The sequence below is a fragment of the Gracilinanus agilis genome, chromosome 1 (genome assembly GCF_016433145.1).
Source record: "Gracilinanus agilis isolate LMUSP501 chromosome 1, AgileGrace, whole genome shotgun sequence".
NCBI classification, from domain to species: Eukaryota; Metazoa; Chordata; class Mammalia; order Didelphimorphia; family Didelphidae; genus Gracilinanus; species Gracilinanus agilis.
Window position 1 is genome coordinate 493,556,307 of NC_058130.1, and position 24,222 is coordinate 493,580,528.

General features: G+C 34.8%; 1 protein-coding gene across 1 annotated transcript in view; it reads left to right on the forward strand.

Moving 5' to 3' along the window:
- Window positions 1-24,222, forward strand: part of STAU2 (staufen double-stranded RNA binding protein 2) — a 364,991-nt gene that overhangs the window by 165,603 nt on the left and 175,166 nt on the right. The window contains exon 8 of the mRNA XM_044665848.1: window positions 10,746-10,806. Coding sequence (XP_044521783.1) covers window positions 10,746-10,806 — 61 coding nt within the window. The remainder of the gene's footprint in view (window positions 1-10,745; window positions 10,807-24,222) is intronic.

Consider the following 24,222-nt stretch of genomic DNA (forward strand, 5'->3'; position numbering starts at 1 on the left):
TATGTGTGTATTATGCTTCATCATCATTTCTTTATAATCATAGTTGTTTTTTTACATTGTTAACAGGTCTTTTAAAGTTTTTTGTTTTTTAAATCATGTTGTCATTTAGAAATTGTTTGTCTAATTCAGCTCATTTCACTGTATATCAGTTTTATAGAGGTTTTTCCATGTAGCTCTGAAATTGTTTATTTCTTATGGCATAATCTATTTCATTCAGATACCATAATTTATGTAGCCTTTCACCAAGAAATATGCACTATGCCTAATTTTCTTTGCTTTGCTACTATAAAAAGTTTTGTGAATGTAAGTCCTTTTTAGTCTTTCTTTGCTCTACAAAAAGTGGCATAGCTGGGCCAAAGAGTATGCATAGTTTTGAACATCCTTCCAAATTTCTTTCTAGAATGACTGGATTCACAGCTCCAACAATAATGCATTATTATGTTTATTTACCTGTAATTCTTTCAACAACTGTCGTTTTCCTTTTTTGTCAACTTTGCTATTTTGCCATATCTGAAGTAGAATCTCAGAGTTACTTTAATTTCAATGTATGTCATTTGGAACATTTTTTCTTGTGCTGATAGAATTCTTTCTTAGAAAACAGTCTTTTTGACTCATTTGACCATTGGAGAATGGTGGTTGTTATGAATTTGAATCAGTTTCTTACATATCTTGGCCATGAAATTTTGAACAGAGAAACTTGTTGCAAAGGTTTTCTTTTCCAGTGATTTGTTTCTCTTCTAATTTTACTTTCATTGGTTTTGTTTGTGCAAAAACTTTTAAATTTTATATAATCAAAAATTTCCCTGTCTTCTTTAGTGATTATTTTTATCTCTTTATTTGATAATATAGCTAGGAAAGTTCCTACTATTTATAAATCAAAAAGGTAATTTCTTTCTTTCATTTCTCCTCTGTTCTTTTCCTGTCTCCTATGAGGACGGGGTTTCTGGACCATCCCTAAGTGCTGCTCTGCCTCTTTTCCCTCTCTGTGACTGAGATGCTTCCCAATTAATCATCTAACTGCCCTTAACATTCTTACACTCAATGTTTCCATGGAATTCTGGAAGCCCTTTTGTTCAGTCCTGATTTGGATAAGGGGGCTTATTGCTAATTCTTTTTGGTTTTCTTAATCACTGCTCCTTCTGGTACAGTTTTAGAACTTTACTGGGCTATTTGGGAAAGGGAATATCTGGGCTCCTCTAGGTCCTCACATACTATCGCCATCTGTCTTTAAGTCCCATTCTTTCCATTAGGATTTTTGTCTCTCATGTGCCTTTTAAATCCATTATGTAAATTATCCCAATCTGTGCTGTAAATGGGAGAACTGAAGGATAAAGGTAGGGGGAAGGAGTAAGGGGAGGGAACAAGCATTTTCAGGGCACCTACTATGTGCCAGTCACTATGCCATACACTTTATAAATATTATCTCATTTAATTGGTGCTTCTCTTTGTCTTGTTAACTGTGCCAAGAAAGGAATGCCCGCACTAATGACAAGATTTTTGTACCTTACATTATATGTGTCTTGTGTAAGACTTAGGGAAAAGTTGTGTGCCTTTGTCTGCCCTATATGCTTCTGAGGTCTTTGGCTTAGAATGCTCCAAAGTGCTAGATGGTAGCAAGTGACACCTTATGAGCCTTTCCCTTTTCCTTCTGGGGTTCCCATATTGGAAGGCATGGAACTGTCTTAGTCACTGGCCCTGTGACCCTTAGCTAAGGGTAGATATAGTAAATATAAGTATCCCTGTTTTACAAATGAGGAAACAAAACTCAGAGAAGTTTAAATGACTTGCCCAAACCAGTAAGTATAGCTGAGACTCAAAGGTCAGATTTTCTGACTAATAGAGTTGGAAGGGACCTTACCAGTCATTTACATTTACATTACTCCTCATTTTACAGTCAACAAAACTGAAGTCAAAAAGATTAGATGACTAGCCTAAGTCTACATGGATAGCCCGCAGACATCTGATTCTAATTCAGTTCTCTGATGCCAAATCCAGAGTTCTTTTCTATACCATACTGACTCCAAAGTTGTGTTCTTTCTACCACAACAACTCTGCTTCCCATGAAATACCTTAGGGAGAGAAACATAGAACTGAGAAGCTCTTTGGAAAAGCCAACTCTAGGAAAGGAGTGGAATGGAGAAGGCTTACTTTTCCCTGTGCCCCATAATTCTGTGGTATGTTTGGTTCAAATTAGGATAATATATACTTCTTTGAGTAAATGTCACAAAAATATGTTTTTTCTTGAAGACTAGTAATATTGTATCTTGACATAAGAATGCCAAATTAATTAGCAGCTGTAACTCAGTAGGGGATGTACACACACACACACACACACACACACACACACACACACACACACACATATATATATATATATAATACTTTGGTAGAATGAGAAGCTGCCATAAACTTATATTAGATTTCCCCAGAAGTTACATAAAGAGTAGAATTGCATCATGTTCTTAGTGATACCTCCAGATGTTTCCAAGTGACCAGATTGGGTCACAGAAGAGGCATAGTTAGAATTTGTTAGTATTTTTTTGCTTTGGATTCAGTAGAATTCTACTCCTGTTTATTCACATTGGTAAAAAATAATTTGGATGATGTTCATTCCTTTTTACAATATAGTAATGCCTCATTTATCCAGTATTATCAAGGAAGGAGATGGTCTACATCAGTGAATTTTCTAGGTAATTAAATTACTCTTTTCAGTGCCAAAACTTTGAGGGAGTGGAAAATCAGACAACATACCCCACTTATAATATTGAGTAAAAGAGCATTATTCTAATCCTAATAGTATACTGAACCTATCAGAATCATTCTTATTAGCCCCATTTATTATATTATTTTACAATTATTGTGGAAGTTACTAAGTGTGTAGTGCTGTTTGTTCTTATATAAGTGCCCAAGACTATTTTATGGTAGATGTGAAGGTTTTTTGTTGTTGTTGTTTTTTACTGCTATATCATATAGTCAACTTTTACTGAGCACTAGGATTCCCTTAAAATTACTAGATCTTTCTCAGTTAAATGCTATGTAGCCATTACTCTTCTATCTTGTACTTATGAAATTAATTTTAAAATACAAATATGACTTTACATTCAGTTTTGTTTTGTTTTTGGTTCTGTCTGTTGATTCCATTTAGGGTTTTCTTGGCAAAAATACCGGAGTACTTTGCAATTTCCTTCTCCACCTAATTTTATAGATGAGGAAACTGAGACAAACAGGGTTTAGTGATTTGCCCAGAGTCACACAGCTAGTAAGTGCCTGAGGGCAGATAGTAGGTGATTTTGTACTTGGGTAGTAGTGGTAGAAATAGAAAGGAAACTCTTATTAACTCCTCCTTCTACTATGTTAACAGTTTCCTTACCAGTCTTGCTGCTTCCACTCTTACCCCCATCTATTTCATCCTCCATATTGGTCCCTAATTAATTCTCTTTATGCATATATTTGATCATGCCATTTTTCTACTCAAAACTTTTCAATGCCTGCCTTTTGCCTTGTGAATATAGATTTTTCATGAATCTAACCTTTAAGATCTTTAACAGTTTACTGTGTGTTATCTTTCTATATTTAACTTCTTCCTTACATCTCTATTTCTTACTTCTTTCCTGTGCTTTTCTCACCCCTGACTAGATTCTTTCACCTTCTCCTCTATACACCCCATATTTTCCCACCTCCGTGCCTTTGCCATTCTTTCCGTCTGAAATGTTCCCTCATGCACACATCTCTGCCCGTAATAATTATACCTATACATTGATGTCCACTTCACATGTCATCTCCTTCATGAATCATCTTCTGATCCCTTCTTCTACTCTTGCCTTTGTAAAGGAAAATGCTTCTTCAGAGAAAGCAGACTATATTTTATTTAAGCGTTGTGACTTACCCACTCCCTGCCATCGTGATCTGCACTGAATATGTACCTAAATATTTACTGAAACTTGAATTATTGAAATTGTGAATTTCACCAAAACATCTCTAGCAATCAGTAGAAGTTGTGTCTAGCCTCTTCCTGATCATTTTCAGTATCATCCCATTCACTGCTTTCCAAGACCAACCCATTTCATATTTGGACAGCTTTGTGTCACACCTTAGACCTCACCTTTACTCTTAACTTTTCTACATACATTATTTTGAATTAAAAAATTACCCTTCTTTGATCTTCTCTTACTTCTTCCACTGCCTTATTCTCTCTGAACCTGCTTATCATTCTTACTGTGACCTCTGGTCCCTTAGTCCCTCCCTGTTTTCCCCAATCCTGCACTCACCTTTTTCTCTTTACTCCTATCACTGCCTCAACCATATAATTAACCAGTTCAACAAGGAACTGTCCTCCACCCTTAAATCTCTCAGCCTCTGGTCTTACCCCTGTTAACACCCTGCTAATTTGCAGCCCTTGATCACCCATGCCACCCACTTTCTGCTCCTAGTCACTAATTGCTAAGTCTACTGGAAGTTGTCACACAACTGTTCTGACTGGCTCCATTAAAAGTCGAGGGTTATCCAAGTTAAAGTTTAATGTGAATGTAATGTAAACTCTTTAGCAGGTAGGTGGCACAGTGGGTACAGTGCCAATCATTTTCCTAAATCCAAATCTGGCCTCAGTTGTGTACTGTACTAGCGGTGTGACCCTGGGCAAGTCATGGAACTCATGATCAAGCCACACCTGAAATGTAGTGTTTAATCCTGACACTGAATTTTAAGAACAACAGTAGCAATGAGTTTCCATAAGAAGGTGACAAGGACAGTGAAGGGCTTCAAGATCATGCCATTTGAATATTAGTTGAAAAAACTAGGATTCCTTAGCATTAACAATAGAATATTGGAGGGGGGGATAAGTGGAGATGATAACTATTTTAAGTATATTTATATATAAAATTTGGAAGCTAGATTAAATGTTTTCTGTCCTAGAGGGCAGAAGTGTGAGACAATGAATGGGGACAACTTTATATCATATAAGACTTTATATGATATCATATATCACATATGAAATTCCTACTGATAAAGTTTATTTAAGAAGTAGAATGGGCTCCCTCAGAAGACAGTAGTTTCTCCTTCACTGGAAGTTCATCCTGAGATTGAATAACTACTTGTTGCAGAGGACATCCTTATTCAAGTATTATATGGACTAGATCCAGGATTCTTAAAACTTTTTTTTGTGTGTGTCATGGATCCTTTTGAAAGTGTGATGAAGCCTCTGGACCCTTTTTTAGAATAATGTTTTTAAGAACAGAAAATAGAATATAAAGAATTACCAAAAAATCAGTTATATTTAAAATATCAAAATATGGAGGAGAAAACCAAGTTCACAGACCCCGTTTCTGATGTAGAGAAAGAGACACTGAGGTCCTACCCTACACTGAGGTTTAGTTATTCTTATATTTAAAGCCTTTCACATTGTGACTACTTTTACTTTTTTAGACTAATTTCACACTATTCCTCTTAAAATAATCTGTTTTAGCTAAACTAATCTATTAAGTTGTTCTCCAGCTTGATACATCAGATATAGGCTGTTCCCTGTGTTGCATTTCATTTTCTCTTCAACTCTATTTGCCAAAATTCTTTTTGTTCTAGATTAAGCTTAGGTACTACTATATTTTGAAGTTTTCTCTGACCCTTAAAATTGAATGTATTTTTTTCACCTCTAATTTTCTTTGAGGCTTTTGGTTAGAGTTCTTCTTTGCTTAATCACACTCTCATACTTTACTTTTTTTTTTTTTAAACCCTTAACTTCTGTGTATTGGCTCATAGGTGGAAGAGTGGTAAGGGTGGGCAATGGGGGTCAAGTGACTTGCCCAGGGTCACACAGCTGGGAAGTGTCTGAGGCCAGCTTTGAACCTAAGACCTCCTGTCTCTAGGCCTGACTCTCAATCCACTGAGCTACCCAGCTGCCCCTTTACTTTTTTATGTTGTACTTTCTAATAGAATGTAAGCTCCAAGAGGGCAGATATTTTGCCATTTTTAAATCTTCATATCCCCAGTGACTGGTAACTTACTTCTTATTCCACAAGGATACCAAGACAGGCTTTGTCAAATGCAAATTACTGAAATTGAGAGGCATTATAACTATGCCATTCTCCTGTTCACCCAGCGTGGTAACCCTGTACCAAAAAGGAAATGAGGTTAAGTTGGCATGACTTTATTCTTAACTAAGTGCATACTGGGTAGAGGCCATCATTGTTTCCCTAAATTCCCAGGATAATGTAGTGGAAGGAATATCTTTTATCAGAGGACTTGGGTTCATATTCCTATCCTATAATTTAATTCCTATCTGACCTTATAGGCAGACCATATGAATGAGGTCTTTCCTCATTTTAAGAAAAGTAAGAGCAAACAGGATAATTTTGAAAGTTATATGTTAAATTTATTGTGTTTTTTTTTTAAAGTAAGCTATACATAGCAAGAGATTCATAGTTTCAGGTACAATTCTCTTCTGGGTTTGGAAGTATTCACTTTATTTGGCGTTTGTTATAACTCTCAACACTGACATCTCCAAGTTCTTTTGTTATGTTAGAATGCTTCTTTCTGCAGTTCTCTTTTGAAAAAGTGGAAACATTGAGCACCTTGTATCTAAACATTTAAGCAGGAGATGAACCAGCCTTCTTGTTACCAATGACTTCTAAACCTGAACTGCCTGAAGTCACTCAGGCATGAACTCAGAATGGAGACACTTCTCCCTGTACCCAGACCTAAGTGAGTCACTTCTGGAAAACACTGATTTGCCTAAGTGGATTCATCTGGGTGGGTGTTCATAGAGGGCTATGGTCTGCATGGTCCTATTACTCTTTGATAGCTTACCCTATATAAGCAGAGATATGCAGCTTGGTCATCCTCTGCCTTTAGAATGATAAAAATATTTGATATATACTCTTGGTTTACATACACCTTTAAAAAAGGCTGAGGCCTGAATGTTTAGAGGCATCTCCCTCTGAGTTAAGTATCACAAAGTAAAGCCTTGTGACAGCTGTTTGCCCTTGTTCTGAGGTCCTTTTCATTTACTTTCTAGTTTGTGAATTTGTTCTGGACAGTTGAAGTTGATAGAATTCTGATTGTAGTGTAGGATATTACTGTATTGTGTTTCAAAACATCTATATCATGTATATTGCAGATATCTTTGGTGTACACATACATTCATGCATATATACATAAGTATGTATATAAAATCACTGATTATCTGACCATAGTTGACTGAAAATTTCGAGGGAGTGGAATATAGAGCCCTTTCCATAAAGATAGTTTTTGGAGAATTCAATGGCAGTCAGACAGCAGTAGTAGTTCTTCCTTGGTTGTTTGAACAAATGCATCAAAGTCTCCTAATGTCTACTTTGATTTCTCAGCCCAGTGTGGTAGTAATCATGGGGCCTTAAAAGCTAGGTCAGAGGAATTTAATTTCTGGCAACACTGCCAAGCTAGTCTAGGTCTGGATATCATCTGAAGCCCAGGAAAGTCACAGAAGCACAGAATCTCAGAGCTAAGAGGGACTACAGAGCCCCCTACTCTAAACCAACATAAATGAAGTTCTTACAATAAGATCTCCAACTGTCTCCAACCTCTGCCTTAAGACCTTTGAGGAAGGGAAATAAATGCATGATGCCTCAAAGAAGCATATTTCACCTTTGGACAACTCCAGTTTTTAGCAAGACTTTCCTGATGTCTAGCTTACATTGACCCCTTCTCTTCATTGCTCTTGGGTCTACCCTAATGAGGCCAGGCAGAGCAGATCCAATCTCTCCTCCACATTACAGCCCTTCAAATACAAGAAGAATCTCATCTGTGGAAGCTTAGCCACTGGAAAATGAGATATTTGATCACAGAAACTCATGAATATTATGTGTACTCGGCTATAGTTGAGTGGCAACTTGCATCAACAGAAAATAAACTGACAACAACAACAAAAAATAAAACAATAAAAAAAACAAGATCCTTGAAGTATTTAAAATATGATATTCCTAAAATCTGTTGCTGAGGCTTAATTGGAAAAAAGGAGAGCAAATGACAAGAAGGACAATACCACAAATCTGAAGCATAAGGTTTAGAAGCAGGAAGATTGTCCATCTACTATATTGTGATTGTTTGTAACCGTTATCACAACTGAGGAATAATTGGTCATCTTGGCCCCCAACTTAATATTACTTCATCTTACAAAAGAAACTCCCTATTCCCCTCTTCTGTTTCAGTTTGGGCCTGCTATTCCATAACTCCTAATTAGGGGTGAAGAGTAAATATTGTAAGAAACTGGACAACTAGGCTTCGGCAAGTTTTTTTGTTTTGCTGATATGAATGGAGCATAATAATAACCCCCCATTGCCTAGCCCTTTCCACTCTTCTGCCTCGGAGCCAATACACGGTATTGACTCCAAGACAAAAGGTAAGGGTTTTAAGAAAAAAAAAAGAAATTAATGCAGTTAATCATTTTATGAATTTTAATTCTTGTATATGGGTTCTTTCTAGCTGGCCAATAGTTTTCTGGAATTTGGCCAATGTACAACATAGCTTACATATTTAAATTTTTATTAGATTCCATAATGAAATTCCTTATCAGAATAATATTAAGATACATGAGAAAGTTACTTTTTACCCAATCCTTTTAAATATTAGTTTTCAGTGCTAAAATTTAATCCTTTAGAGTAGATATTTCTAACTTCTTTCTATTGGCAAAATTTGTCATCTTCCAAAATATAAATTAATTTTTTATAATCTGAATGACTTTTAATTTTTAATTTTTATAGTTTTAAATACGTCAGAAACAACAGAATTTTGTTAATACATATTTTGATAAGAAAATGATTTTTATTACTTGTTTGACATGTTTATAAAGAAGTATTTATGAAATAAATTTTTCTGAAGAAATTATTCGAATTTTTTTATTCTGAAGAGGTTCATCTAATTTAAACATAAATGGAATATTTGTTATTGTGAGAAAAATAAGCAACTAAACTAATTTCTATGATGGATTGAAAGTTTACAGGTGAGGAAACTGAGGCGCAGGGGGATTAAGTAACATAAATCAAGTTAGTGACATTTAAGATTAGAACTCAGAGTTACTGAGCCTCAAGCTAATGTTCAGGGTACTAAGCTGTAGGGGTCTGTAAGTAAGAGATAAGTTATAAAGAAGTATTTAAAGTCAGAAGGCTCCCTGTTCAAAGAAAAGCAGATATTTTCTAATACATAATCAATTTTTAATTTGTCAGAACATAGTGATTTATTTTGTATTATGTCTGAACTCTTTCATTTCCCTTTTCCTTCCTCCTTTGCTTGTTAAATCTGTTAAAAGAAAATATATAGGGGAAATAAAAGGATGTAAAATACAAAGTTTCTCATTTTTATCACATTAAAATCATTAGTAAAATATTCAGGGTCAAAAAGATTGAAAGTAGTAGTTAAAGAGAGATTTTTAAAAATTATATCCAGATTCTACTAGCATGAATAATCAAAAGCTTATTAGACCCACCCTTACCAATCTTCCACCTATGAGACAATACACCGAAGTACAAGGGTTAAAAAAAAAAAAAAAAAGCTTATTAGAGTAGAAGGAATTAAGACTTGCATTTCTGGAGCACTTAGAAACCATGTCACCACAAAATAAGAGTAGGTTATCTTTGGAAATCCTTCATTTCTAAACATTTTGTGTGATAAAATATATGTTTCAGCATATATTTTAGTTCAAATACATATTTCTTCAGACTAAACTATACAGCAGTGGTCAGTAGCTTATGTAGCCCATCTTTTCTTTAAAAATATGTGTTTAACTTAGCTTTTCTCAACAACACAATGATTTAAAACAATCCCATAGGACTCATGGTAAAAAAAAAAATGCCATCTGCTTGCAGAGAAAGAACTGATGGAGTCTGAGTCCCAGATCAAAGCAAACTTTTTTCACTTTCTTACTCAGTTGTTTTTAATTCGTGTTGCCTTCCACAAAAGGATTAATATAGAAAAATGTTTTACATGATTGCACAAGTAAAATCTATGTAAGATTGCTTACATCTCTATGGAGATAAGGTGAGGGAGGAGGGAAGGAGGGAGAAAACTTGAGACTCAGTATTATTTGAAAAATGTTGGAGACTTTTTACATGTAATTGAGGAAAAATAAAATAAAATTTAAAAATTTATTTATTGAAACATGTATTGCACAACAGTACTATTATCAGCCTAATTGCAGCCTTGTACAGTAAGGGGAAGGGGGGGAGAAAAAATCTATTGCAAAATGTTAGATAACAATTGTTAGAAATTGTTTTTACATGTTTAATTTAAAAAATTTTAAGTTAAAAAGTATTTCTTAGCAGCATTTGCTAATCTTACATAAATTTTGAACAATTGAAATAGAAATATTAGCACAGAATCTGGTACTATAAATACACTATAAATGTTAGATATTTTTGTTATTATTAATTAGAATTTGGATCTAGTAAAAGTTTCATTAATACCTTGACTTCCATGATGATGACCATTTACCTTTTGTTAAGCACTTATGATTTGCCTACATTCAATTTAGAGAATGAGAAGACAATACAAGGAAATATACATTCTGATTAAAGAAAATTGATGAAATAATGCAAAGCTTTATATGCATTTAGTACTCTTTTATCCAACTGTTGGCACCAAAGTTTAGAGAAATGTGTAGCAAAAGGAGTGACTATGTGAGAGATCTTTTTCTTAAATGAATATTCTTAGTCAATTTTTTAGTTTTGAGTAAATGAAAAAAGGTGACTTCTCTGCTTTAACCTATCCATTTAATATTCTAGACAGTGGAAAACAAGGAATGGAATAGTCAAAAGATTGGATTTCCTGAAGCAACAAGTAATAGTAAGTATTCACTTTTTTTAGGCTTTCTGAATTTATATATTCTTTTCATCAATTCAGTTGCTCAGCTAATAATGAGTAGATACTATGCTCAAAATTCTATGTCAAATTATTGTGAAGGATTAAAAAATGTAAAAGGCATAGCCTGTGCCCTCCTGTGAATTCCAGTCTAGTTCAAGATGACTTTTTTTTTCTTTCTTGTTCCTATTACTGTATTTGCTCTCCACTCCAAACTAGACCACTGGTGTTTGTGTCACGTAGGAACTAAGCCACTGGACTTTGCACCACCTGGGAGACTAATCATCTTTACCTGTGTATCCCTTCTCTTTCTACTTATTTCTCTGAGAACCATGATCAAATTATCATTACCATTGCTTCTGGAAAAGAAAATGGGTTAATAGATGACTCTCTTGTTTCATTCCCCATCATCGTGACTTCTCAGCCCTCAACTCTCTTCCTTTGCTACCACTCACCTTTATGTCTTGTCTACATTAGAGTTCAAATACTAACTACTTATGAGGCAGGGTCTGTCTCATTTTTGGGTTTAATCCCCAGTGCTAGGAATATAGTAAGTGTTTAATAAATGCCATCAATCATTAATGTGTACCTTAAAAGAGAATATACTTTAAAAAAATACATTTGTGATGGTTTCACATATATATGAGCAATATATTATTCTCTGAAAACAAGGAGGATTAAGATCTTTAAGATATACCAGAAGTGTGTTGTCTAATTAGCCCCTCTCAGTGGGGACATATATCTCTTTATTCCTGTCTTTGAACTTCAGAGCTTCTACATCACTCTGGCATTTTCAGCAGGAATGCTTAGAACCATTATTTCATTAAAGATCCTTCCCAGCATTATACTCAGTTTTCTGCACACGTTATTCTTGGTTTTAAGCCTATATCCCAGGGGTCAGCAACGTATGGCTCTCGAGCCATATCTGGCTCTTTTGAGGGCCAGATATGGCTCTTTCTGCAGGAGCCATAAAGTCAATTTTTTTTCAGGCGCTGTTACAGGAGTGCGCACTGTGAGCATTGTACAGCTCTCACGAAATTACATTTTAAAAAATGTGGCATTTATGGCTCTCATGGCCAAAAAAGTTGCCGACCCTGCTATATCCTTTGCTTTCTAGAAGAATGTATTCTAAGTTCTCAGCTGTTTTATAGTGTGGCTGTGGAATTGTGTGTGATCCTGATTGACTCCTTGATGCTTGAATATTTTATTTCTGGAATCTTCCAATATTTTTGTTTGGCCTGAAAGCTTTGAATTTTGGGTATAGTGTTCCTGATAATTTCCATTTTGAGATTTCTTTCAGGAGGTGACCAGTAGATTCTTTGCCCATTTTGCCATCTGGTTCTAAGTGATTTGGACAGTTTTAAGTTTTTTTAAATATAATGTATAGCTCTTCTTTTCATCATAGCTTTTAATTAGTCTAGTAACTGTTAATTTTTTTTCCCCTCATGAGATACCTTTTACTCTATTTTTTCTATCTTTTGACTTTGTTTTAATATTTCTTATTGCCTCAAATTTTATTTGGTCTGTTATAATTATTGTTTGGGCAAAGTTTTGCCGAGCCACATTAGAAATTCTCTTTTTAATTTATTTTTTTTCCATAGCTCTCATTTATTTTGCAATTTCACCCTCTAATATTCTCATTTCATTTGTAAAAAATGACATTTTCAACTCTTTTTAAACTTACATTTCATCTTTTTCAGGAATTATAGTTGAATTTGTACTCAAGCTGTGGTTTTTTGTTTGGGGGGGGGGCGTTGAGTCTTTGTAGCTGTTTTGGAATCATTCTCTTTTTGAGAATATCTTGAGAGTCCTTATTTACCATAAGAGCTTTTTATGGTGGAATTCTTTTCTTTCTTGCTTTCTTTTTCATTCTTTTTTCTTTCTTGCTTTCTTTTTCTTTTTCTTTTTCTTTTTTTTTTGGTTAGCTTTTTTTTTTCCAAGCCTACTTCCTGACTACCAACTTGATGTTAGGGCTGGATTCTGCATAATCCTGGAGAGAAATTCTAGGCTGTTCCTGTTGCTGCTTTCTTGTGTTATTCCAGGATTTTAAAAAAAGTTGAAGCTGGAGAATTTTAAGCTTTCAGTTTTCCCAAAGTTTCTCATTCTAAAAGCAATCTAATCCAGGGCTCAATCTGATTAAGACCTCCATGATCTGAGTTCTATAAGTCTGTGGCATGGATTTGGATCTAAACAACAATGAACTATCTCCGAACTCAGCCACTTTTCACCAGTTGAAAAGCTATGCTGGTTTAGAGAAACAAAACCATAGGTTCCTCTAGTTAGAGATTCCTACCCTAGTTATTCCTCTGCAGGCATCAGACTGAGTATTAGAAGCTGGAACTGAGACTCCACTCTGTACCTAGAATCCTAGCTACACTGCTGCTACTTACTTCTGAACTTGTTACTTTTACTACATAGCCTTGGGCCTGGGACCACTCCTGGCTGATCTCATCCTTATTCCACCCAGAATCTGTGACAGAACTTTAGCACAGACTCAGGGTCCCATTTTAGTTGTGAGACCCTTTCTTCCCATGGTGCACAGCCTGTCTTGTGTGTAGGAGCACTCCATGTGGCCACTTCTGGCCAGATTCCACCCAAGTGTCTGCAGATCCCTCTGTGCTAGAAAAATGACTCAATGTGATCTTTTCTATTCACTATTATGACTTAGTCTTGTGCATTTTATAGAATGAGTTGAAGGAGTCTGAATTTGTGTGTGGGATGAGGTGGGAAAAAGGGGGATTTGAGGTAGTTCAGTGTACTACTTTCTTACCATGTTGACTTCCTCTCCCTCTCATGACTTTTTTAGAGATTCATATTAATTCATGGAAGTTGTAATGTACAACTTGCCAAATACTAGATTAAAAATAGGAGAAACCACACTAGATTGGTTAGCAGTGTCATCAGTTTTCAAATTAATCCTCCTTTCATGAAAATTGATGCTTTTCATACTTAGAAATATTATCAAAACACTATTTCCTTTTGGTTCTATAGTACACACATGATGTCCAGGTATATGCGTGATTGTTGAGGCTTTAGCAGAAACCTTAGATGATGGAGGGAATGTTAATATAACAATATGAGATACAAATCATATAACTATGTTAATTATTAACATTTTAACTTTAAAGAAGAGTATAGAAAACTGTAATCTCCAAGATGGTTTTTTTTTTTTTATTAAGGCTTAGATATTTTATATCTTGGCTTTTATCTGTTTAAACAAAAAAGTCAAGTAATTAGAAAAGTACAAAAAAGCCATACCACAGATATAAAATTAGAAATGATAAGACCAGAAAGAACAAAAACAACCTCCTCCCAAACTAACCAAATCACTAAAGTTTAAAGGATTGCTAGCTCCGTGATAGGAATAGTAATACATCAGATGTTGGAGCTCAGGAACAATGGCTCCCCCCATTCCCCATGGTCACTCCATCTGTACTAGGTTTAAATAGTGAGCTCAAGGGGGTCTCTGCATCACAAGCTTCACTGACACTGAATGTTTCCTATGCTGTAGCACCAGAGGGAAGAAGGGAGTACAACCCCAAGTAATCATTACTCAGCTTCCCAGCTAGTTTTCCTTTAAGCAACCCTGGAGGCCCTGTGACTAGATCGATCTAGCTGCAACACAGCACCAATAAAAAGCTGAGCTCTGCTTAGGAATGAATAACTTTGGGAATAAAGTGTATTATTTTTCTATAGATTTATGTAAATTCAAATTGTAAGGTAACATAAACAAAGTCTACCCTACTTAATCAGTTCCGTGAGCTCAGATTTCTATTGTAAGAAATTGTGTAAAGTAATAAAAAATGTATATAGTGTTATTATTTCAAATGTAAAAATAGGCATTTGTGATTAGAGGGTTGATTTCTAGTTACTAAATGCTATCTGAAATATCGTAAGACTTATTGGAGTTTGCATATTAGAAAGAGTTGAGAATTTTTCCATAAAAAATTTTGTAGGATGATTCACCATCTTTGGACAGCATAAAGAAGGGTAACATATTAATTTATAACAAACATAATATCATCATGGATTGGCATTTGAAGGTATAGATTTCTTTAATGAAGTATCCTTTTCCGCCCCTAATTTAGAAGAAGCATTTAAAAGTCTTAAAGAATTCGAATAGTTGCTAATAATAATAATAGCTATAGTATTTTCATAATGCTTTATGGTTTACAAAGCATTTTATAGATATCTCACTTTATCCTCACCATAGCTCTGGGAGGGAAAAACTGTTGTCATTTTATAAATGAGGAAACTGAGTCTGAGGAAGGTTAAGTGACTTATCCAGAGTCATACAGCTAGGTAAGTGTTTGAAGCTGGATTTCTCTCCTTTCTCCAAGTCCAATTCTCTATCCACTAGTTACTGTGGAATTATTTTGAAAATAGGCTATATTGGAGGTACATAGTTCCTGCTTTCCTTCCTGTGCCCCAAGGTGGGCAGTGACAATAATGCTTGTGTCATAGAAACCATGTCTGTCCTCCTCACTATTTAAAAGGTGAGAAATAATGTAGCATTAAAGGAAAAGAAAAATTTAATGTGGGAAAACTAAGCTTTGAGTGACACTTGATTAGAAATAGGCAGGAAGTTAATATACACCTGTGTTTGATTTTTCCAGTGGAAGATTTTTTTTTGGAGATTACAATCATAAGAGACTGCTAGCAATTACAACTAAAGAATAGTTTAAATGGTTTTGCAAGTGTTAGTGATTACACAGCCTGGCTCCTCTATGTATTTTCCTAGCTTGATTGCCTGCAGATTTAAATTATAGAACTAGGTTTGTTTGGGGTTTTTGAAGATTTTCATGAATGTACCTCCAGCTGAAAAGGCACCGAAATAAACGTGCTCTTTCCTCCTCACCTCAAATGTGGATACTTTGGATGTATAAACCCGCACCTTTGTCATAGGCATGTTAAATTGCAAGTGCACATAACTTTGTAATGTGAGATTTGTGTTAAATTTAGCATGGGACAATTTTATGCTTGGCATGCACATAAAAAGCTAGATTTTACAGATGAATGACTAACAAGTTTAAAAAAAGGTTGTGTGTTTTAAAGATCCACTGATGGCTAATGGAAAACTTTGTAAAACATTCTATTTAGAGACAATTCAGCTGATGCATATCTTATTTTTTTAATTTCTCATTCCCTGTTTCTTATTAATAAAAGATTTTGTTTTAAAACAGGCTCATTGTTTCTTAAAGGTGAACTGTGAAGCTTAATTCAAAATTGGACTAGGCTCAAAGGTACTGGTATGTGCCGAATCCACCCACTAAAAGACTGTTCAGAGGCATTTACCACATAAATATCTTTTTGCTAACCTTTTAAAAAGTTTTATTTAGCCTCTGTGAAATCTACTGGTTCTTTTAGGTTCATTAGAGATGACCGTAGATAAATAATTCTGGGATGGAATAGAACTCTTTGTGACTTTCAGTATAATTGTTTATTTGTCTTATTCTTTGTCACTTCTTGTGTGTCTGTTCACTATTTAACCGTAATGACACATCTTGAAACTAAAAAGGTGCTCCCATTTCCAACAGGCTCATACTGGGCTTTGTTCTCAGCTTCCTTTGGACTCTGCCCTCAATTTAGAGCTACTACTGTTGGACTAATGAATACCTTTGAAATCTGTTTTTCTTTAGTAGATGATTATTTTTATATGATCTCTCAGATGGTTTGGGGCTATATTTATAGAATTAAAATGATCCCGGTTTTTAAAAAACAACTATTTTTTTTTTTTGCTTGAACTGTACAATCAAAGGCAATAAGGGAATTTGACCTGATTTCTCCAGTTTGGTGATCTGTAGTTGGAGTTCACCTCAAAATGTCAAAGCTCCATTTCATTGCATTTTGCATAGACCTCTGTAGTGGGATTAAAGAAACCATAGAATCATTGCACAGTAGAAATGGTTTATACAATCATGCATTCATATATATATATATATACATATATACAAAATACCCTCAGAGTTTAGATATATATATATATATATAATGCATACATATATGTATTTAAATTCATATAAAATATAAGAATAGGGAATAGACCTGTGATTTCATTGGTCTTGGACACTCGAAGATGAGGAATCTCTACCGATGCAAGTCAGTACCTTCTCAGCAAGCTGTGGTCTTAAAGAACTGCAGAAGGCACCAAGAAGTTAAAGGACTTTCTTTCTCAGGGTCCTGTAGCCCATGGTTTTTGGTTGTTTCCACCCTGTATCATAGGATATATGATATAAATAAGTGATACATAGTAATAAGTACATTTAGACATACATACATTCATATATACACCCTGATTCCTTTGTTTTTTCGCAGGCAGGGAATTAGCTGATACTTAAGGATACAGAAGAGCCGCTATTTAAGGTTCTGGATATGTGCTCTTATCTGGATATCTGGTGATCAAATAGAGTTATTCACGCCAAAGCCCTTGCTGTTATCTAACAATTCAACATCAATAACAGACGTGATTTCGTAAAACAAAATGACAGCCAAGAAAATATATTACCTTATGACTTGAAGCTGAAACTTGCTACACACTTTGTGGCTTCTTAAAATGTGAGCTCTTTGAATGCAGAGGCTTTCTTACTTTTCTTTTGATATCCCTAATGCTCAGTGAGGTGCTTTGCACATTTTAAAGTGTATTTTCATTCACTTCTCAATAAGTGACACAGTTTTAAAATCAAGAATAGATAAATAAGAATTTCTCTGAGATAGAAGACTGTAACAGAAATTTTTTTGATAGTAAAAAAAGCAATGCCAAACAGGTAAGAAAAAAAAAAGATAGCAATGTTGACAACATCTAAGGAATCTTACCTTAACTAGAAAATAATCTCCGGAAGTCTTAATTTCTGAAGTACTATGATAAAAAAATTTAAAGATCTATGTTCTTGAAAAACAAAACAATCTTTTATTTTTACTTACTCAGGTTAAATGAAATTATACAAAATTAATATTATTTTGTATTCCTTTTTGGCTCCCCAAACAACCTTTGGATTTTATAGCTAAAAAAAGTTTGATTTTAGGACTGAAGCTTGAACTGTATCCCTCCTGAGACCATATAGTGGAGTCCTCCCTTCTTTGTCTACATTTTTTGTCTTTAGTGAGGATGGGCAAGTTGGAGACAAGCTCTTTGCTTTATTTGTAAACAAGAATCCTGTTGGGTAATGAAGTCAATCTGGGTGCTGTGCAATTCATTCTAAATGCCACGGGATTACTCCTTGTGTCTGAAAGACCTGGCTCTTGTCCTGATTAAGGAGGTCCCCCAATCAAAAAGACTTAGGAAAAGTACATCACTAAGAGCATCAATTGACTGGGGAGTGGGGACTCTTTTTTTCTTGGAACCAGGGACTAGAGAGAATGTGGTGACTATCCCTGGGTTGACTTAACCTGCTCGTGGCTCATACTTTTTCTTTCTCTTTTTCTGATCTGCTTTTGGCTATTTAATAAATAATTATAAAATTAAGATGTGGCCTCCAGAGAATTTTAGTCATAAGGAAGTTCAATCTAAATGTTTTCTTGTGGTTGATTCGTTTAGAATCTAACCAGTTTTGCCCAGGCAGGGTATATGCTCATGGTGGCATGGATACCCAATAGAAGACTGGAAAATTGCACTTTTATCCACTCAGAAAATAGTTCAAAATAGTCTAGACACAGTTGGAAGAAGAGAGATGAAGGGTGAGGTGCTCCCTTTTGTATATCCATGGCGTTATGAGCTCCTCTGACTCAGCAGCCTCCTGGGACATTATTTGCCATCTCAAAGCACAAACTCTTCAATGCCAGGCCAGCCTTTCCAGGCTGGAAAAAGAAAGTTTGCCATCCTGTAAAGAACTAAAAGATGAGTCACCATGTCCTCAGAGACCTTGGAAGTTTCCAGGGGGGATTGGGGCAAATATTCCCTAGCATGATCCCTATAAACTCTTTCAGCCTCTACCACACATTTTAAATTCTTTAGTTTATTTAACATAGTTGAACCTCCAGCTTGATTCACTGAGCTCATCTATTACCACAGAAATTCAAATTGAAAAGAACAAAATCAATCTAGCATTGCAAGAGGTGAGAGGGCATTAGCAAGCAGGACTACTGTAAAGAAACAGCAGGGGCAAAGCTAGGCTAGAGAGATTGTTCTTGCCTTGAAAGGCTATTAAGGATGAAAGAAAATTAGTTACAGATAGCTCATTCATTCATGTCTGTCATAATCCAATTAAAAGAAAGCTTCTTGTTTGTTTGTATTTAGCTATTTTTAACATCAGTTATTTTTATCAGCTAGACTCCCTGCAGTGTGAGCAGGAATACCTTCCAGTCTCATGTTATTTGGGGAGAAAAATGACTAAATATTTGTAATTCATTAAAGTTACTCACAAATAGAATGAATCAATATTTCTTGTTAACTTTGACCTTTCAAAAAGAATTTTATTGATGCCTTTGGTTTTTTTTAGGGTTACTCTGTTATGTACTGATTCTTTGCTTCTGCCTTTGACCTTCTTGGGGTACATGTCCAGCAGTAGGGTAGCTGGGACAAAAGAGTATGAACAGGTCAGTCACATAAAATTCCAAACACTCTCACTTACTCTCTCTCTCACAAACACACACACACACACAGCCTCTGCCTCTCTCTCTCTCTCTCTCTCTCTCTTTCTCTCTCCCCCCCCCCCATTCCTTTTGAATATTCCCTGACAAAGAAATGCATTTTCTAATATTTCCAACTAAAACAACTAGTAACAGTCACCACTTTTGACAGTGTTACCAAATTTCTTCCTTAGTAGTCAGTTGCCTCCCTTCTGTGAGGGAGAGATGTATTTTTCATTGAAGTTCCTGGAGATTATTAATAATTTTTATTGTTTGACTTCCTTTTAAATACATTTTTGTAGTTACTACATGTATTGTTCTTTGAGTTCTGCTTATTTTGCTCCATATCAGCTCACGTAGAGATTTCTCTGAAGTCTTCATATGTCATTTCTTAAGACACAATAATATTCCATCACATTCATTAATATCACAGTTGGTTCAGGCATTCTCCAGGTGATGGATACCTACTTTATTTCTAGTTCTTGCTACCAAAAAAAAAGTGCTAATAGGATTATTTTGTTGTCCAGCAGTAAGACATCTGGACAAAATAGAATGAACAAGTTAGTCACATATAATTCCAAATTTGTATCCAGAATAGTTGGATAGATTTACAACTAGTTAAACATATATGAAAGTGTTTATTTCCCTTATCCCCTCTAATCTTGACTGTTCCTAGTTTTTGTTCTTTGCCAGTGTACAAGATGTGAAAACTTGACCTCAAAAGCCTAAAAACTGGTTTGTTTTTATTTTACCATTAGTGATTTAGAAAATACTTTCAAATGGATGTTAATAGTTTGTAATTTTTCTGTAAACCACTGGTATCCTTTAACTATCTTTTGGGGAATGGCTCTTTGGTTTTATATAGTTCTGCCTATTCCCTAGATATATTGAATATATAATTTTTATCAGCTGTATTTGATGCAAAGACTTTTTTTTGCTTGATAGTTTTCTTATTCTATTTGCATTTTGTTCATGCAAAAGCTTTTTAATTTTATGAAATCAAAATTTTATATTATGTCCTTTAATGTATTCCTTGTTTGACTGAATTCTCCCCCCTTATCATAGTTGAAGCAGCTAAGTGGCACAGTGAATAGAGGGTAGTCAGGACCTGCAATCAAGAAGTCTTGAGTTCAAACTCCAACTCCATTTATTTGCTGAGAGACCCTGGGCAAATCATTTAATCTCCTTCAAGACCCCATTTCTTCATCTGTAAAATAGGGATAAAAACAGCATCTACCTCCCAAATTGGTCAGAATCAAATGAGATTATATTTGTGAAGTGCTTCACAAAATTTAAAGCACTATATAAATGCTTTCTTCTGGTCTCCTCTAATTTTTTTGTTTGTTTTATGTTATAATCTCTTATAGTCAGGCCACTTGGTACTTTCTGTAGTATATATTTTAAGATGCCAAGTCAAGCCTAATACATGACAAACTTCCTTATTTTTCCTACCAATTGTTGTCAAAAAAAGAGTCCTTCCCCAATAACTTATATTCTTGGGGTCTTAACAAACAATGAACTAGTGTATTAGACTGTTTCTGAAATGTGTGTATGCTTTTGCATTGACCTATTTTTCTATTTTTTAAGAAATAACAAATAGTTTTGGTTATATCCTTGAAATATAATTTGAGGTCCGATAATAATATGCTCCTTTCATTCTTACTTATTTTCATTATTTCCCTTGAGATTCTAAACTTATTGTTTTTCAGATAATTTTTTTGTATTGTTCTTTAAAATATCTTCTTGGTAATTTGATTGGCATAGCACTAAATCTATAAATTAATTTAGATATTATTGTCATTTTATTTTATTGGCCCAACCAGAAGCATTTAATATTTTTCCAGTTGTTTCCATATTCTTCTATTTCTTTAAATACTAATCTTGTCACTATATTTATATAATTTCATATGTATATCTTGGTAGGTTGACTCCAGATTGTCTTATACATTATATAATTTTTATAAATGGACTTGCTCTTATTATTTACTCTTGATTTTTTTGGTTAATACTAAAATGTTTTCCCATTGATTTATTTTACATCTTACTGCTTTTCTATGGCCTTTGCGATCAATAAATCAACAGGATTTTACAAAGTACTAAACTCTAGGCTGAGTGTTGGGGCTACAAAGATAAAAGTCACTCTTTTCAATGAGCTTTCATTCTAGTGAGAGATATCACATTTCTTATATGAATGTAGAATGTATACATATACTTACATATGTATGTGTTTCCAAGTAGTTAGGGAGAGTGGTCACTAACTTTTGAGGAATTAAGAGAGTCATCATGTGGGGCAGCTGGGTGGCTCAGTGGATTGAGAGCCAGGCTGAGATGGGAGGTCCTAGGTTCAAATCTGGCCTCAGACCCTTCCCAGCTGTGTGACCCCGGGCAAGTCACTTGATCCCCATTGCCTAGCCCTTACCACTCTTCTGCTTGGACAGAAGGTAAGGGTTTAAAAAAAAAAAAAGAGGGTCATCATGTAGAACAGAGGTGTCCAACATATGGTTGGTGGACTGCTACAATACTCTGCATTGTGACTTGAACTGGGTTAAAGTGTAGGTGGTAAATATTTTACAAAATAAATAAATTCAATCTGTACCCACAAAGATCCTTATGTATAGTTCAGTGGTCCCTATTTCTATTTGAGTTTGGAAGATGATACTTGAGCTGCATCTTGAAAGAAGAGAAGGAATTTATGTGGCAGCTGAGATGAGAAGGAAGTTGATTCTGGGCATAAGCATTGGCCAATTCAAAGGCATGGATATAGGAGATAAAGTGCTATCTATTTGTGAGGGAAGGAGAGAGACGGCAGCTTACCTGTACTATAAAGTGGAGTAAGGGGAAAAAAGTCTAATGAATCTGAAAAGTTAAGCTACTTTAAGGACTCTAGAAGCATATGCAAATGATGTTTAAGTTAATTGTGCTTTGAAGGAATAATGCTATTTTCTCTAACTTGAAAGAATAGAATTTAAGAAAATATCTTAACATTAATTTAGCAATTCCATTAAAATAAAATATGGATACTTTGATGTTTGATGTCACACAGAATTTTTTTGTTCACCACATGCTGTATATTAGTTATTTTAACATTTAGAAAGTTTGGTAATGTGGAAAAAGTCCAAACTATTGTTCCAGATAGCAGTTAGATATTTGGGTGGATCATGTAAAAACATTGAAATGCCTGAGAGAGCATGTGAAATGTTTGTTTTAAGTATTATTACATCAATGGAATAGCCATCTGCAGCACTTGTTTTTTTCTGAAAACTTTAAGTAACTGTCCTATTTTAAAAAATTATTCTCTTTGTGGTGATGTTATTTCAAGTGTGTATTATTTTACTTCAAGATATTTTGTGTTGTTTTAAGACAATTGAATTTTCTTTATCTTATATTATGCAAACCTATTGCTATATTTAGTGTTCATAAATTTACTAATATACCTTTTGCAAACCAATTTGTTAGGTTAAATGTCCGTTTTTAAACTTAAAATTAAATAAGGAAATCATTACTTCAATTCATAATATGAAATTATAATTTTATGATATTCAGTTATTCCTCTTAAAGTATTGAATAGTTGTATAATTCTCCCCAACTCAAAAATATAGGCCTATTCATATTCCTATTTATCTAAAACTAGGTCAAGGAAGAAATATTAGTAGATTTTCCTTTTTAATCATTAAGTAAATTTCTATCCCTCTATTTATCCTCTATCATTTAAAATTTTGATCTAAAATTTTATTTTGTTGCTTACTAAAAATATGGAAAGTAGAAGGTTGACCTATTAAATAGCTTGTCACAAGAAATAGCATTGTGAAATATTTTTGAAAATGGACTGTCCTTTGTACACCTAGCACTAAGCATGGGGCCCGGCATATAGGAACACTTCATAGGTGCTTATTGGCTCTTGTATTACTCAGTTTGTTGCTTCTACCTACTTAGTTGTTCCCCTTGTTATATCTCTGACTCTATGCCTCATTGCTCACAAAGCTTTATTACCAAAGAATTTAACTCATGTGGCAAAATAAACAAATATAGTATTAAATCCTAACCTACTTTATGATGTCCCATTCAACCCTACTTCAACCCCCACAGTCAGAGAGAGGGCAAATGTTTGGAATTTTTGGAATTGGAAAATGCTCTTTTCTCTGCTTCCACATGGGCCATGTAGAAAAGGGTTCTTCAGCCAGCAATTGGGCAACTCTGAGGCATGAGCCAGAGGGCATATTTGCAAATTAGGGCTCCAAAAAGGGCAGAAGGATGCAGGTTCCAGGACTTCAGGCATTGCAGCTGTCTAAATCGGAACCTGGCCTTCCATCTATCTCTACAACCCCCCACTACCCCCGACGAAATGCCATGCAGATAAAGTATCCAGAGGTGCTCCTCATTTGATGTAGCTTGTCTTTCCTCAAACTAGCATCCGCTTCAGATGGTGGTTATGGGGACCGTGGAGTCCTTTCTCCTTTGCTTCATGTCAATCTTATCCCTCTATCCAGTAGTCCCAAAACAACTGTGGTGTTTTCCTCTGCAGGGAGGGAGTTGTGGATAAATAGACAAATAGAATTAAGAGGTATAAGAGTGAACTCTTACTTGCTTGATCACTATTGTTTCTCTTCCAACCTCCTTGAAAATTCCATGGGGTGTCTCTTATACAAGTGCATTTGGTCGGGACATCTATCAGCCAGTGAAGCATTCTGCCATACATCTTTTTCCCCCAATAAAGCATTTATTTTCACTGCAGATTACTCAAAATATACTTAAGCATCTGTAACTTATACATCATAAACATCACAATTTGACATGACATAGTTACAAATAACATTTTACCTCCATAGTATAGAATTA